At 46.7% G+C, this 14,891-nt stretch overlaps 1 protein-coding gene across 1 annotated transcript in view; it reads right to left on the bottom strand.

Moving 5' to 3' along the window:
- Positions 1-571: 571 nt before the first annotated feature.
- LOC311369755 (sodium-driven chloride bicarbonate exchanger-like) overlaps positions 572-14,891 on the bottom strand; it is a gene marked incomplete at both ends in the record, with an annotated part of 40,443 nt that continues 26,123 nt past the window's right edge. Inside the window, 14 exons of the mRNA XM_084487963.1 lie at positions 572-647; positions 2,356-2,478; positions 2,868-2,932; positions 3,776-3,898; positions 4,314-4,487; positions 4,969-5,037; positions 5,693-5,944; positions 6,589-6,750; positions 7,114-7,227; positions 9,531-9,692; positions 10,460-10,565; positions 12,081-12,326; positions 13,095-13,228; positions 14,258-14,432. Coding sequence (XP_084344089.1) covers positions 572-647; positions 2,356-2,478; positions 2,868-2,932; positions 3,776-3,898; positions 4,314-4,487; positions 4,969-5,037; positions 5,693-5,944; positions 6,589-6,750; positions 7,114-7,227; positions 9,531-9,692; positions 10,460-10,565; positions 12,081-12,326; positions 13,095-13,228; positions 14,258-14,432 — 1,981 coding nt within the window. The remainder of the gene's footprint in view (positions 648-2,355; positions 2,479-2,867; positions 2,933-3,775; positions 3,899-4,313; positions 4,488-4,968; positions 5,038-5,692; positions 5,945-6,588; positions 6,751-7,113; positions 7,228-9,530; positions 9,693-10,459; positions 10,566-12,080; positions 12,327-13,094; positions 13,229-14,257; positions 14,433-14,891) is intronic.

Here is a 14,891-nt window from a genome sequence, read left to right as displayed (position 1 = left end):
ATACCAGTGAAGTGGGTTAATATTGGCCCCTACATACGCAACGGTTACGGTTTGCCTAACTATCATGAGGTGCACCATTATATAGCGGTAAAATTACACTTTACACAGGAATTCCACAAAATGGAGGATTACCCTGGCAGGTTATTTTTAAACGTGAGGTTGCGTCTGAAAAAATATAAAAACATACAAAATACAAATGAGCTATAAAGTAAAATAATCTTTTTTAAAAATTGTTTACTTGACTTGGCCCTTTTGGTCATGTAATGTCGTCAGAATTGGACCCTGCTCGTGTTGCTGGTATCACCCACTTTTTTTTTGATATACATAGAAAATAAACAACATTTTGTTCCCTTAGGTGCAGCCCATTGACACTAACACATTGTTGCTGTTTTTTTATTTGTTCGTTTTAGTTTTTTAAGTTTTTTTAACACAAGTTGCACACAGACTTACGTGACAAAAAAAACACAGTGCAGCACAGTACAAAGGTGGTCGGAGTGTGGCACAGCTTCGTTTACTTAAAATATTTATTACATTTTTTGATCACTTCTTCCTGATTGGCAGCCCCCAGTCATCACAAACTCGTCTCCCGGTCCAAACTCTTGTCGTGTCTCCTCCGCTTGGGCTTCTTCTCCACACCACTCTGAACGCTGAAAACAAACCAATACGTTATAAATAACAGTTCACAGTATCAAGCAGACCCTTTAATCCAAAGTGTCTGATAGAGAGCAGGTATGGGTTAGGGCAGAGGTTTTCAAACGGTGAGGTGAGCCTCCCCTAGGGGGCGCCAGAGTTCTGGAGGGCGCCAGACGATTACATAAAAAAAAAAAAAGACGTTTAAAATGTGTAAAAGAACAAAAATATATTTAAAAACACACAGAGGTGTTGTTTAAATTGTTTCAAAAAAGATGTTTCAAATGTGTAAAAGACTCTCACACACTTTGTAAACCCCTGGGTGAGGGCATCCCGCTCAAGGAAGCCTACGGCTAGGTTGTCTACAGATACAGCCTACACTCAATCCATCCTCCTTAATCCAAGTCGAATCCAATGTTCAATCACACCAGGCAGGAATCATGCAAAGAAAGCAGGCAGCGATGCTAGAAGATGCACTGGAGCCATCCATGCGTGGAGCGTTCACGACAGGTTCCGCGTTCTTCATACAGTGCAGTGATACGCCCGCTGTAAGTGCAGGTCATTGGGTCATGCAAAACAAAGATCCTTCATATCCCAAATGCTGTTGAGCCTTGCCATACACCTTATTTCTATCCGGTACGATATTGCGGTCTTATTTTTTTTTTTCACGGGGCGCAGAAAGCACTAAAAAATAAAAGCAAGCGGTGATATACTTACGTTTGTTTCTCTCAGTTGATGTTTATACAAAAAGACTGAAAAAAAGTGGTGACGATAGCAATAATGCTGTTGGGGTGGGGGGGGGGGGGGAAGCCATTAGACTAAACTAAACTAAGCTCAACTCTTTTTAACGATATACTATTATTCTAAAGTTTTTCCTTGTTAAAAGGCTACTTAAAAACATCTAATCGTTAAACCAAGTTCAAGGCAACAAACCCAGTTCAAGCCTCTTTACAGCGATCCGGACCGGATTCACGTTTTTGGCGCATGCAAAATTAGAACAAAACACAACCAACAGTAGTGTTAGTTCAACGGACGGCATGCCACGGAAATGTCCACTGAAACGGGGGCCAAGGCGATGACCACTTACCTTTGGGGTTTCAGCTTCGGTAAGGTTAACAGGGGGAGCTACAGGGGTGGGGATGGAACGAGAGAGGCAGGCAGACATTATCCACTGAACACGGGGAGGACAGAACTACCCCACAACATACACAGCTAGGTATGTTGTGGTTCTCGAAAAAACCAAACCACGTTTATAATTACCCGGCGACAATCAAGCGGTTGGTGTATGAAGTCTGCAAAGGCAAGGAGGGGAACATTTACGTATGCAAATTCTGGGGTTGATTTACATTTTTTTGTATTGCCCGACACGATTTGGAAAAAGTGGTTTCGTTTCTGGATTCAAGTTTCAACCGTATTGCCGTTTAAAGAAGGTAGCACAAGTTACTTGTTGCTTTTGTGCTAGCTAAAACTAGTTTACCCATTGGTTATAATAATGAACAATAATCATAGCATTAGTTAAAACCAGCTAACATCTTATCACAAGTTAAATCCAGCTAACTTCTCAGCACTAGTTACAACCAGCTGACCTTTTAAAGCTAGTTAAAATGATCTAACCCCTTAGCGCTGGGGAAAACTCGCTAACATAATAGCGCAGAATCAAATAACCTCATCTCTGCCAGGTGGATCTAGTTGACACCGTAGCGGCGCTGAATAAAAGAAGCTCACCTCTTAGCACTGGGCTCCTGCTTGGCGGTCTCTGGGTTCACGTTCTTCCACACGTTTCCGAAGGAGCCTTTAGACATCTCATCAGTGATGTTCACTGTAGCAGGATCCACGCCAGTGTCACTCCTTCACAGTGCACAGAAAGAAAGAGGGAAAGAAAGAAGGAAGGAAGGAAAGAAAGAAGGAAAGCAAGAAAGAAAGAAGGAAGGAAGGAAAGAACGAAAGAAAGTTAGTCAAGAAGGAAAACAAACTAAAGTTAGCAACAGTATATACATACACACACACCCACATAAATGCCTGAATACACAATCAAATCAAATAAATATTCATAAATGTATTGTAATGCATTCATGTCAAGAGAGCAAGGTAAAATGCGTTGCACTAAAAGCAGAGCATCGAGATGCGTTCCAAGTCCGCCACGACCACAGAAACCTGCGTTCTCTGGACTTTTTCCACCAGGGATTGTGCAGCGACAGTGAAAAAGTACAACGTGTTTAGCGATGCAAATGACTCACTTATAGTGTCCCTCGAGGGGCAGCTGGACGTTGCCTTCCTCCTCCACTATGATGCTGTGCTCCTCCTGCCGAGAACACATGAATCGTGATGTAAGCAGAGTTCAGCGCTGCCTTGAATGCCTCCGCTGGGACCCACCAAACAGCACACTGCATATTATTCACTGTGTAAAGCTCGCTGGTGTAAGAGGTCGTTATGGACTGTAGTACAATCCACAGGTTGAGGATCCAGACAGCTTTTCGTTAAATGTCGCCCCTTACAAACTGCTCGTACGATTCCTCCATTCTAGCTCTCATTAATTTTCCTCCTGCTTTTTTTTTTTCTTTTTCTTAATTTCCCTCATTTCCTTACTTTCCTCTCCCTCATAATAGTCAACCTACCCTCCCAACGTATCAGGGTTGTCAACAGTGGATAAAAACAGGTTGTTCCGATGGAATGCCCAGTGGCACACAGAAGCTATCTTCTATGATAACAACAGAATACTAAAATGGCCCTTTCTACCTTACATAAATACAACAATCCCCAAATAGCTTCTGACACCAGTGCTATTATTGTCCTGTTGGCTAACAGCTACGTCCTCCTGTTCGCTGTGGCTTGTTGAAACGCTACATTACGTAAGGTAGCGTTAAGCCTCGATAGTTTGATTGAGGTAGCTCTAAATAGACATTAAAGGCTACGTGATCATTTAACGCAAATATCGTGAAGTGTGATAAATAGTGTGAATTTTCATTAGCGTCATATTGTTAATTTTCTTGAAAATGTCGTGAGTGACTCATTCACTGGGCTTGATCACGCTTTATCACACATCACTTCCTTAATTACACCAGGAGCAGGTCGGGGCTACACTGTTGAAATTCTTGGCGATTTAACTCGATTTAACTCTCGGGGAATCGAATCCGCGGGCCGCTACCTCTTCCTCTGCATCCTCCAGCTTCTTCTTCTTCCACTCGGGCATGAGGTCGTCCAGCCAGCTCAGCTCGCGTTTGGTGAAGATGAAGTCCAACAGCTTCCGGATGAACACCAGCGCCAACACCTGGAGGGGAGGGGAATTACACAGGACATCGGTATCGTGATAGCCGTGTTCTATGCTGTATTCAGAACACAGATTTTAATTTGTGACAAAGCAAAAACTTGTAACCCTTGACAAAAAAACAATTGATAGTTGTACTAATATCTTTCTAACATCTCCAGCTAGTTGTTAAAAAAAAAAAAACTTGGTCAAGCATTCCTGAAAAATGTGGATAGGTTCTCCAATATTGACTGTATGCTTTGATTGTTCCCAGCCACACTTGCCGAGTGACTGAATGAATGAATGAATCCATCACATTACTGAAGGCGGACCCCAGAAGCCAGAATCTCGTCATTTCCACGGTCGCCTTTGAGCAGCTCAAACTGTTTGGTGACTCGTGGGGGACTCTTATTTTGAAGCGTGTCTGCAGGGCTCCTACCATCATGGGGAAGACGATGGCGGCCCGGGAGGTCTTGATGATCCACAGCAGGGCCAGACAGGTGAGCTGGATGATGGTGAAGAGGTGCACCTTCCTCAGGGGCACGTGGCGGAGGTAGATGAAGTCGGGCTGGTGCTTGGCGGGCATGCTGAACAGCTTGAGGCGGTCGAAGAACTACGAGAGACAGAGAGAGAGAGAGAGAGAGAGAGAGAGAGAGAGAGAGAGAGAGAGAGAGAGAGAGAGAGAGAGAGAGACAGACAGAGAGAGAGAGAGAGACAGACAGAGAGAGAGAGAGAGAGAGAGAGAGAGAGAGAAAGGGAGAGACAGACAGAGAGAAGAGAGAGAGAGAGAGAGAGAAAGAGAGAGAGAGACTTTTATTTTCATGTAACATATGAGTACTAAGCTATCCTAGATGTTAACTTTTTTCTGTTGTTCAAAAGATACTGTTGAATAACTTTAATAACTTGATAACTTTACTTGAGTTATTCATATGTTAACTGTATAATAATAGACAATAATTATCAAAACTATGCCACAACCCCCTTGTTTTAAAAAAAATATTAGTTTGGCAAAGCCACAATCCTGAAGAATGACTCTTACTTTGAAACAGGAATTTGCCCCTTTGATAAGCAGTGAGAGGTCTGTGTGAACTCACCTGTATGCCCCTGAGAGAGGAAGCCCCCATGTACAGGAACACTCCATACAGCACTGGCATGGGGATGAACTGGAGACATACACAGAGTTTAATTGACAAACCAATTAACCAATCAGCCAATTAACCAATGAAATACAAGTTAGACTAACAGCCTCTAGTTTAGCAGCATTCCCATTGAGCCAAGATGTAAACATGAAATATAATGTATAATTATATAATAATTATATAATATCTTTCTTTGATTGGCTGAAATCGAGTTAAAATAATCTTGCAAAAAACAGCATTTGTGTGTGTATGTGTGTGGGTGTGTGTGGGTGTGTGTTTGTTTGTGTGAGATTCTGGGCATGAATGTGAAGTGTGTATTCACAACATATGTGTTCCTCTCTTTGTCACCGTGTGTGCACGGGCAGATATTTAAAAATTGCAGGTATTTCTTTTTCGACTTGCAAATCTCCACCATTATTGGATTTTAAGTCCAAAATTGTGTCGACGGCATCGTGGTTCATCGTCTTTCTAAACAAGAGACGGAGGTCGAGGTAATCAAAGTGAAAGTGGTCAGAGTTAAAGGTATGAACGTAAAATCTAATACGGTGCGGATATTTGAAAGTCGCAAGAAATACTTGCAATTTTGCACACACACACACACCAATGTTGGTGGGGGGATTATTTTCTTCACACACCCCTCTCCCCCCCCCCCCCCCCCCCTCCCCTCCCCTGGACCCACCTTGAGCACGGAGGTCATGAAGACGGAGCAGCCCATGAGCACAAAGATCATGAGGCCCGTGAAGCGCTGCTCGCGGATGCCCAGGAACTTGGGCTGCTCGCCGGGCGCCGAGCACTCCGACTCCAGCTTCAGGCTGTTGACGTGGGAGATGGAGAGCACGGTGGCCGCCACGAACCACGGCAGGCCCATCACCGAGCACACGCCCAGCATCACGCCCACCACAAACAGGTCCAGGTGGTAGCCGCAGCCTTTCTGCGGGAAGGGGACACATGGGGGTGGGGGGGTAGGGTAGGGGTGGGGGAAACCAGGTTATAGACACAGCCTTATGACACAGGGGGGTAAGGTGGGTGGGGGGGGCGGTAAACCAGGTTATAGACACAGCCTTATGACACAGGGTCACCAGGTTATAGACACAGCCTTATGACACAGGATGGTAGGGGGGCGGTAAAATCAGGTTATAGACACAGCCTTATGACACAGGGGGTAGGGGGGGGCGGTAAAACCAGGTTATAGACACAGCCTTATGACACAGGGGGGTGGGGGGGGGGCGGTAAAACCAGGTTATAGACACAGCCTTATGACACAGGGTCACCAGGTGATAGACACAACTTTATGACACAAGGCGAACCAGGTAATAGACACAGCCTTATGACACAGGGGAAACCAGGTGATAGACACAACCTTATGACACAAGGCGAACCAGGTAATAGGCACAGCCTTATGACACAGGGGAAACCAGGTGATAGACACAGCCTTTACGTGTGGGATGGGACCTGGGAGAGGAGGATACAGGTTATAGACACAGCCTTATGACACAGGGGAAACCAGGTGATAAGACACAGCCGTTATGCTTTTACTACTACGACTGCTATGAACACGTCGTGCGTGGCTCCTACCTTGAGCTTGTGCTCCTTGCGGTTGATGATGACGGCGGTGATCTGCTGGTCCATGAAGATGAGGATGGTGCAGAGCAGGGCGGGGATGACGGTGATGATGGTGGTCCACCATGGGTTGGGGCCCACCGGGTTGATCAGCCAGCCCCGGTCGTCTCTGGTGGGCTGGGGGGGGGGGGGGGGTGGGGGGGGTGGGAGGTAGAGGGGGTGGGAGGGGAGGGTAAGTGGGTGGAGGTCAGCCAGTGGAGTCATAGACCCAACTGGTCTAGGATCTACTATCCTGATAGGACCACACTGTGGTCTGGGGGTTGTGAGTAAAGTCATATTTATTATATATATTATATTAAATATATATATATATATATATATATTACATATATATTAAAAAAAACATTTATTGAAAAAGAAAGAAACAAATTTTTTTTTGGTTGGTTCAAAAGGTGCAATTTCGCTTTCAGATTTATTTGTTTTTGTCCAACCAGGAAAAATGGGATATTTGCTTCAAAAAAGAGAAGAGGAGCGACTTACTTTGAACTTGCTGGGCACCTGTAGTTTGGGCGAGGGGATGCCCAGGCCGTAGTCCACCAGCACCATCGTCAGGATGGTGATGAACACGGCAAAGTCGCTGATGATAGCGCGCACCTTTTGGGAGGAGAAACCCCAAAGTTTCAGCCAACAGTTGCGGTTACCTACATTTCATACATGATGGAAACTGATATAGACTGAATTTCTCATTTGATCGTTTTTTATGTCACTTTCAAGTCTGAATACTCATGTTATTAATACACACGAAGGAGCTAGAGGTTGTGAGTTGTTTGCAGTCCAGCAGGGGGTGGTAGCGTATAGCGCATCCCCAACAAAGCGTGTCCTCTCAATGATAAACCATACAATCAGACTGAGTAGAACCGACACTACACAGACGGCAGCGTCGTCTGCTGTCCGACACGAACACAACCAGTAGATGGCGCCATTTCTTCCAAAACAACCTCACACGCCAACGCAAGGCGACCATATTTGGCGGGGAGCGGTTGAATTAGATTAAATGACTCATGCTGTGATTTACCAAACTAATCAGTTTGGCCCGTCTGAAATTAAAGACGCTTAGATATAAAGACAGATATGAGACAGAGAACGGAGATAAGCGTGCAATCTGGCCCGCGTTGTAGACACGACTTTAGAACGGCTCAGATACATTATGCAGATTGAGAGTGTCCCAAAGCACAGGGCGTGGGATGTGAAGTCCCACTTTATCCACACACACTCACACTTAAACAATCAGTGTTCCAGAGGAAAATGATTACCCACAATGCACATTAGGGGACGTTTAAAACCTCGCTGTTGAATTGGCATGCGGTTCGTGTTATTAATCGAAGCGTTCGACTCTGACCCATTTACCAGCCAATCCTGAACACGTAAAGAAGTGGATCAATAAATAATTGATACAATTATAAATAAATAAATATATATATACTGTATATATGTCCGTGCACACTGCAGTACATTGCGTGACAGAATACATCAGCGACACAAGTAAATCCACAAGGTGCACTTAGTGGAAAGTTAGTACAATGCAACGTGACACGATCTGCCCGCAGCACTAGAGGAGAACAACGCTATTGTGTGCGTGTCCATGTTTTTATGTATACACACACACAAAGCCACCTTTGTGTGTATGTGTTTGTATTTATATGTGTGTGTTTGTGTACGTTGAAAATATACAAAACGATTATGTGTTGCATTATCAAAATGTATTCATGAAATAGATTTAAAAGGGTTCTCAATCGTTTTTATTGAGCCTCAAGTGCTTTTACCACTGCATACAAAAAACGACATTGTCAATAAATTAACAAATCTCTTCCCGCAAAACAAATAGTTCAGATAAAACCAGAAGCGCTTCATGGACCTTAGGTCCAGGATTTCAAACATTCTCTTGAAGCCATTTTTCGCTCCAGAGCGGAGATTCACGGTCCTGACCTTTGAGATGAGGAACGACTACAGCGATGATGTCATGCTGCCGTGCAGAGCCGGCTGAAGACGGGCGTTACGTGGTCAGAGCGTCTGTAATAAATGGCGGTTGTTTTCCTCCGGGGCTGTCGCCTGTGTCCGTGTCTGCTCGACTCTGCCTCTCTCTTGGTGCGTTCGTTCTAATAGTGTTGGCTGCTTACCCCCCCTCAGATACCCGAAACGTCTGTCGTGTTTCCCATGCGACGTCGAAACAGCCTCATCGCAGTGTGGTTGCACACGCATCCCAATTCTGCAAGTTTTTCTTCAGCTATACCCTTTTTACCGCTATGTAGCTAGCAGTAGCTGGCTTCACTGTACTTTACCGTGCGGTGTGTTTGAGATGAATGTACTCTGGCGTGTCGCGTGCGTGCAGCGCCAGGGTAATTAGGTGCTTCTGGAGGCAGGGTTAATGCGCGAGGGGCATCTGTGCCGCAACACATCTATGATGCATGATCATCAAAAAAATTGGAACTGATGTGGTATTGTAAATTACAATTATGGTATCGGCCAGCTCAGCTCAGGTCTCGTGTGTGTGTGTGTGTGTGTGTGTGTGTGTGTGTGCATACGCACGCATGTGTGTGTGTGTGTGTACGGGGTGTGTTTATCTCTGTCGTGTGTGTGTTTGCACACTATATGCCTTTGCGTGTATGTGTGTGTGGTTGGGTGTATGGCTGTGCACATGTGTGTGTGTTTGTATGCCTTTGTGTGTGTGTGTGTGTGTGTGTGTGTGTGTGTGTGTGTGTGGGTGCCTGCATATGTGTGCATGCCTGCATGCATTCCTGCATGCGAGTGAGTGTGCGTATGTGTGTGTGTGTGCGTGCGTGCATGTGTGTGCACGCCTGCACGCATTCCTTTATCTGTGCGCGGGCACATGCCTGTATGCATGCCTGTGTGCGTGCATGTGTGCGTGTGTGTGTGTGTGTGTGTGTGTGCGCACACACCTTGGTGGGGAAGTAGCGGCTGGTCTTGAACTCCTTGAGGAAGGCGGACATGAGGACGGTGGAGAAGAAGAGTACCACGCACCAGAAGAGGACGTCGGGGATGTAGGGCCCGTGGGGGCCACACGCAGACCCCACAAAGTCCCCGTGGAACAGGTGGCACTCCTGCACAAGAGGGCCGGGGGGCGGGGGGGTGAGGGGGGGAGTCAATGGACGTTAAGCATCAACAGAAAAACTATTTCAGAGGCAGCGTTGATTTGATATATATACGGTCGCCACCATTGTTTGCGATGTTTTGCAACCAGCATTGGAAATGATCAATGTTTTGCACATTGAGGGTGATGAAATGATGACGTCATCATCATGACGTCATCGACCTCAGGATACACAACGCACTGTACACGGCGTCCGGTCAGCCAGAGCCTCATAAGCAGTGTTGTGCAAGTTCACACTTCACATGAACTAGTTCAAAGTTCAGTTCACACAAAAGAAAATGAATAAATTCACGTTCATTGTTCACCAATTCAGTTTTGAACTAGTTCATGTTCAGTTCATTAACAGTTTTTTTAGGAACGAAAAACTGTTGGAGTGAGTATTCTGTGCTTATCTTTTAAAATGAATCCTCTCCATTACCAGCTGCCCATCACTACAATCTAAAATTGTTGTGGATATTATTTGTACACCTGTTTCATTCATCACAACTAAGGCAGTAACTCTATTTAATAAACACGTCATCTGGACCTAAGCATCAATTCAGAATGTCACAAAATCTGAACTAGTTCAAGTTCAAGTTCTTTAGTTGAAAATATTTTACGTTCAGTTTTCGAAGTGCATAGAAAAATGAACTTGTTCAATGAACTAGTTCTTTTGAACTAGTTCATGCACAACACTGGTCATGAGGAGAGACGGGAGACAGGTAGGGGTGTCCTTACATCGACCTCCAGCATGGTCCAGTTGACCTGGGAGGCCGTGATGTTCCTGCTCTCCCAGGACAGGAGGGTGGCGTTGCTGGGGTCCTTTGGCTCCACACACGCACACCTGGGGGCCACACACACACATGCGCACACACACACACACACACAAACCAAATGAGTGATGTCCCCACCTATATGTGTGTGTGCGTGTGTGTGCGTGTGGTTGTTTTTGTGTATTTGTGTGTGTGTGTGTGTGTGGGGGGGGGGGTGTTTGTCTGTGTGTGTGTGTGTGGGTGTTTGTGTGTGTGTGCGTCTGTGTGTGTGTGTGTGTGTGTGTGTGGGTGTTTGTGTATTTGTGTGTGTGTGTGTGTGTGTGTGTGTGTGTGTGTGTGCACTTGTGTTGTGCGTGTGTGAGGTTGTATGTGTGGGTGTGTTTTTGTGTATGTGTGTATGCGTGTGTGTCGTCCATGTGTGTGCGGCTGTACGTGTGTGTTTTTGTTTGCGTTTCAAACACGTTGCCATCCTCCTCATCTGTAGTAGAAATATAACAAACATATACCCATGTGAAATACACCAAACCAAAAAAATGACACAATCACAATAAAAGTGCCGTCTCTCCAGGTTTTAATCTGGCCGCGGTGCCGTCATCACATTAGACACAGCGCAGAATCTCTCTCCCGCTCTCACGACCGGCTTAAAAAACTAAATACAGCACTTCTGGCGCCGCGCTTTGGCATGGGATTATGAGTCCACACCGAGCGGCGTCCATTAGGGGATGACCCAAAGCCCAGGGCCCCCCCGCCCCCGTTCAGTTCACCATCGCATTTTCAAAGTCCAGTTTTTCGCCCTTTCATTTTTTTCAATATTTGGTTCGGATTATTTATAGGGTTTGGACCCACGCGTAAAGCCCAAAATCTCTTGTTATTGTTCAGCCTCAAGTCTGACTACAGACTACAGACGGCTTCAAGTCAAGTCCGACTAAAGACTTGAGGACGAGCACAATTTGGGAAATCACCCAATCATAGGCCAGTAGGCCAGTTGAAGGGTAAAGGGTCGTTAGTGTAACGGTCCTCTCCAGTCCTGGGTGAGAGGGATGTTTTAAGGCTAATTAGGAGTAGCTTTTACCAGTACTCCTGGGAGGGGTTTGAAGGTATTTGGGAGATCAAAGTGGGAGGTGCGTTAGATATAGTCACTCACCGGCCCTGGGTGGGGAGGTGCGTTTGATCAGTAGCACTTTGCGAGTCCTGCGTGGGAGGAGTTAACCGGCGGTGCTTACGAGTACCGAGTTAAAAGTGCGTTGGATATAGTCACTCGCTGGCCCTGGGTGGGAGGTGCGCTTGATCAGTAGCACTTGCAAGTCTTCTACGGGAGGTGTTAAGCCCGTGCACACGAGCCCTCAGCGAGAGGTGCGTTAGATACAGCCACTCACGAGCCCCTGCGTGGGAGGCGTTAAGAGGCGGCGTTAAGAGGCGGCGTTCACGAGCGCTCGGCGAGAGGTGCGTTAGATACAACTATCACGAGTCCCTGCGTGAGAGGAGTTAAGCGACCTCGGTAACCTTTTCGGGGTACCGAGTCGAACGCGCGGTCGGATGTAAACCCCCGAGCGAGGGGGGGGGGGGGCGTTTCCGTCGGCACTCACGAGTACTGCGTGAGCATCTGCAGGTCGTTGTGCTTGTTGATGGGGTAGTGGTGGCCCAGGTGCAGCAGCTTCTCCAGCGCCTCGTAGATGAAGATGATGCAGATGAGCGAGGCGAAGGCCTCCTCGGTGAAGCGCGTGATGTAGCACACCAGCGAGCTGGCGTCGGTGGCCACCAGCAGCAGACACAGGAAGGACGTCCACAGGCCGATGCACGCCCGCAGGGACAGGTAGGACAGGCCGTACTCCCTGGGAGGAGACACACGCGCGTGCGCGCACGTGCAAGCACATACACACACACACACGCGCGCCGCGCACGCACACACACACACAAGCGCCGTATACACAGGCAGAAGCACACACAAGCACACAGGCGGAAGCACACACACACACACACACACACACACACACACACACACACACACACACACACACACACACACAATATATATGGATCAGCGTCTGTATTGTATTTATTCTTTGTTATAAACCAGCCCATGCAGCATCCATCTTGAAATCCTTCATCTTTCAAAGGCAACTCCAAGATTAACCCGCGTTTTAGCAGGGCTCTGGTCATTTTTAGCTTTTTAGGTCAAGTGCAATTATATAAAATCTCAGTTGATCCAGTTTGTCTGCTTCCTGCCGTGGCTGTAGCAGGCTGTGTCTGTGTGCCACTTTGTTTCATATCTGGCAGCCGGGGATAGTGAGTCACAACACACAGTGGCCAAAACAAATGTACGACCTGGTACAGACATTTCAACGAACAACAACCTGGCGGTAACATTGCTGGTGGCGAAACCTGTTTCGACTTAGCATGTGACCTTAATTTCTGGTCATTTTATGATGAACATTCAAAACGATTAGCATCTAATACCATCAAATAACAATACAATAAGCCATTCCCAGGTGACTAACAAGGAGGGGCTTTTATTTTGAAATGAGCAACCTAGTTATCAAAACAATATAAGCACCTCTTAGCTGAAATGACAAAGATTAGGAGGATGGAGGAGAACTTACTTGCAGAACTTGAAGAGGATCTTCTCAAAGACCAGTACGGGCCCAGTGCTGCCCAGGATGGTGAGGGGCTGGCCGGCGAACAGGGAGTAGGCTATTCCTGTCATGGACGCCCCAAACAGAGACTCTATGGCACTCTGTGGAGAGAGAGAGAGAGACAGAGAGAGAGAGAGAGACAGAGAGAGAGAGAGGCAGAGAGAGAGAGAGAGGCAGAGAGAGAGAGAGAGACAGAGAGAGAGGCAGAGAGAGAGAGACAGAGAGACAGAGAGACAGAGAGAGAGGCAGAGAGCGAGAGAGACAGAGAGAGACAGAGACAGAGAGAGAGAGACAGAGAGAGACAGAGAGAGAGAGGCAGAGAGAGAGAGAGCGAGAGAGAGAGACAGAGAGAGAGAGAGACAAAGTGAGAGAAAGTTTTAGACAGAGAGAGAGAGAGAGAGACAGAGAGAGAGAGACAGAGAGAAAGTGATAGACAGAGAGAGAGAGAGAGAGAGCGAGGATAAGGAACATAGCCTACTTACTTAAACAAACAAAGCCAGACATCAAATCCCACAAATACATCAATAAATCAGTAAATAAAGACTTATTCTAAAATCTGTCCAAGTCATGTGTGAGTGTGTAAAAGATTATACTGTTGTGCTTACACCACAGCCTGTATAAAACAGGCCTACACTGAAATAACAAATGTCCCCAGAGCGCAAATCGACTACATTTCACGGCGAATTTCCTCTGTCACATTACACCTACAACATTTCCAAGTAATTGTGATTTGACAAACACCTCTTTCCTTTTCCATTTTCTACCAATTTGGTGCTGAATTAGTCCTCCCTGTAGAGTTACCATTACATTCTATTGTCAATAACAGTCTGCCTAATTGCAGGCTGCAGTTATGTTTCCACTATTTTATAAAATACAAGCTAAATAAAAGCCCAAAAAAACGAAATAAGACAGCAGTTTCACCCCAATACTTTGCGTCTATCTTCAAATCCTACCTGGCCTCCTTTTTGAAGCTCCTCATTTATTTTCCCGCCAAAACCCCTCGACACAATGGCCGCATCCCCCCCCCCCACCCACCCCCCCCCCCCCCCCCGGTGATCTCGGTCCTAAAGCCTAGGTGTAGAATCCAAACCTTTACGGGGGGGGGGGGGGGGCGTTCGGCTGTGACTCACCACGCGGCCCTCGGTGGCCTCGCCCAGCAGCCCGCCGAAGGTGATGACGGGCGACATGCAGGCGCAGTACAGGAAGAGGAAGGAGGCCAGACACTGGAGGCTGAGTGCGTCCGTGTAGTCCGACAGGTAGTGGGGCGCCTTGCGCTTGATGTCGTTGATGAAGCCGCCCATGAACCTGACGAGAGACACCGGGGAGGGGGGGGGGGTTGGTGATAGGAGAGACGGTAGCTCAGGAGGTAGAGCTGGGTTAGTGACCGGAAGGTTGCCGGTTCGATCCCCGGCTCGGCCTAGCTGAGTGTCGAGGTGTCCCCTGAGCGAGACGCCTCTTAAGCCTGACCGCTTCCTGACCCTGAGCTGGCTGTCGTCCCTTGCGTGGTTGACTCCGCCGTCGGTGTGTGTTAATGTGTGAATGAGTGGTTGTAAGTCGCTTTGGATGAAAGCGTCTGCAAGGTCTCTTAAATGTCAATGAAAATTATGTTGTCTGTGCCTCTGGAACCTCCCAGCTGTAAAATGGCTCGAACCAGTGGCACTGGCTCTAGGTAGCTGATTTTACAGATCATTTTCCCTGTTGATCAATTTTATATACATATATATATATATCAAGTTATATACATATAAGTCAAAAATAACATGG

The sequence above is a fragment of the Micromesistius poutassou genome, assembly GCF_964030765.1.
Source record: "Micromesistius poutassou genome assembly, chromosome: 24".
NCBI classification, from domain to species: Eukaryota; Metazoa; Chordata; class Actinopteri; order Gadiformes; family Gadidae; genus Micromesistius; species Micromesistius poutassou.
This window is presented reverse-complemented; position numbering and strand designations above follow the sequence as displayed.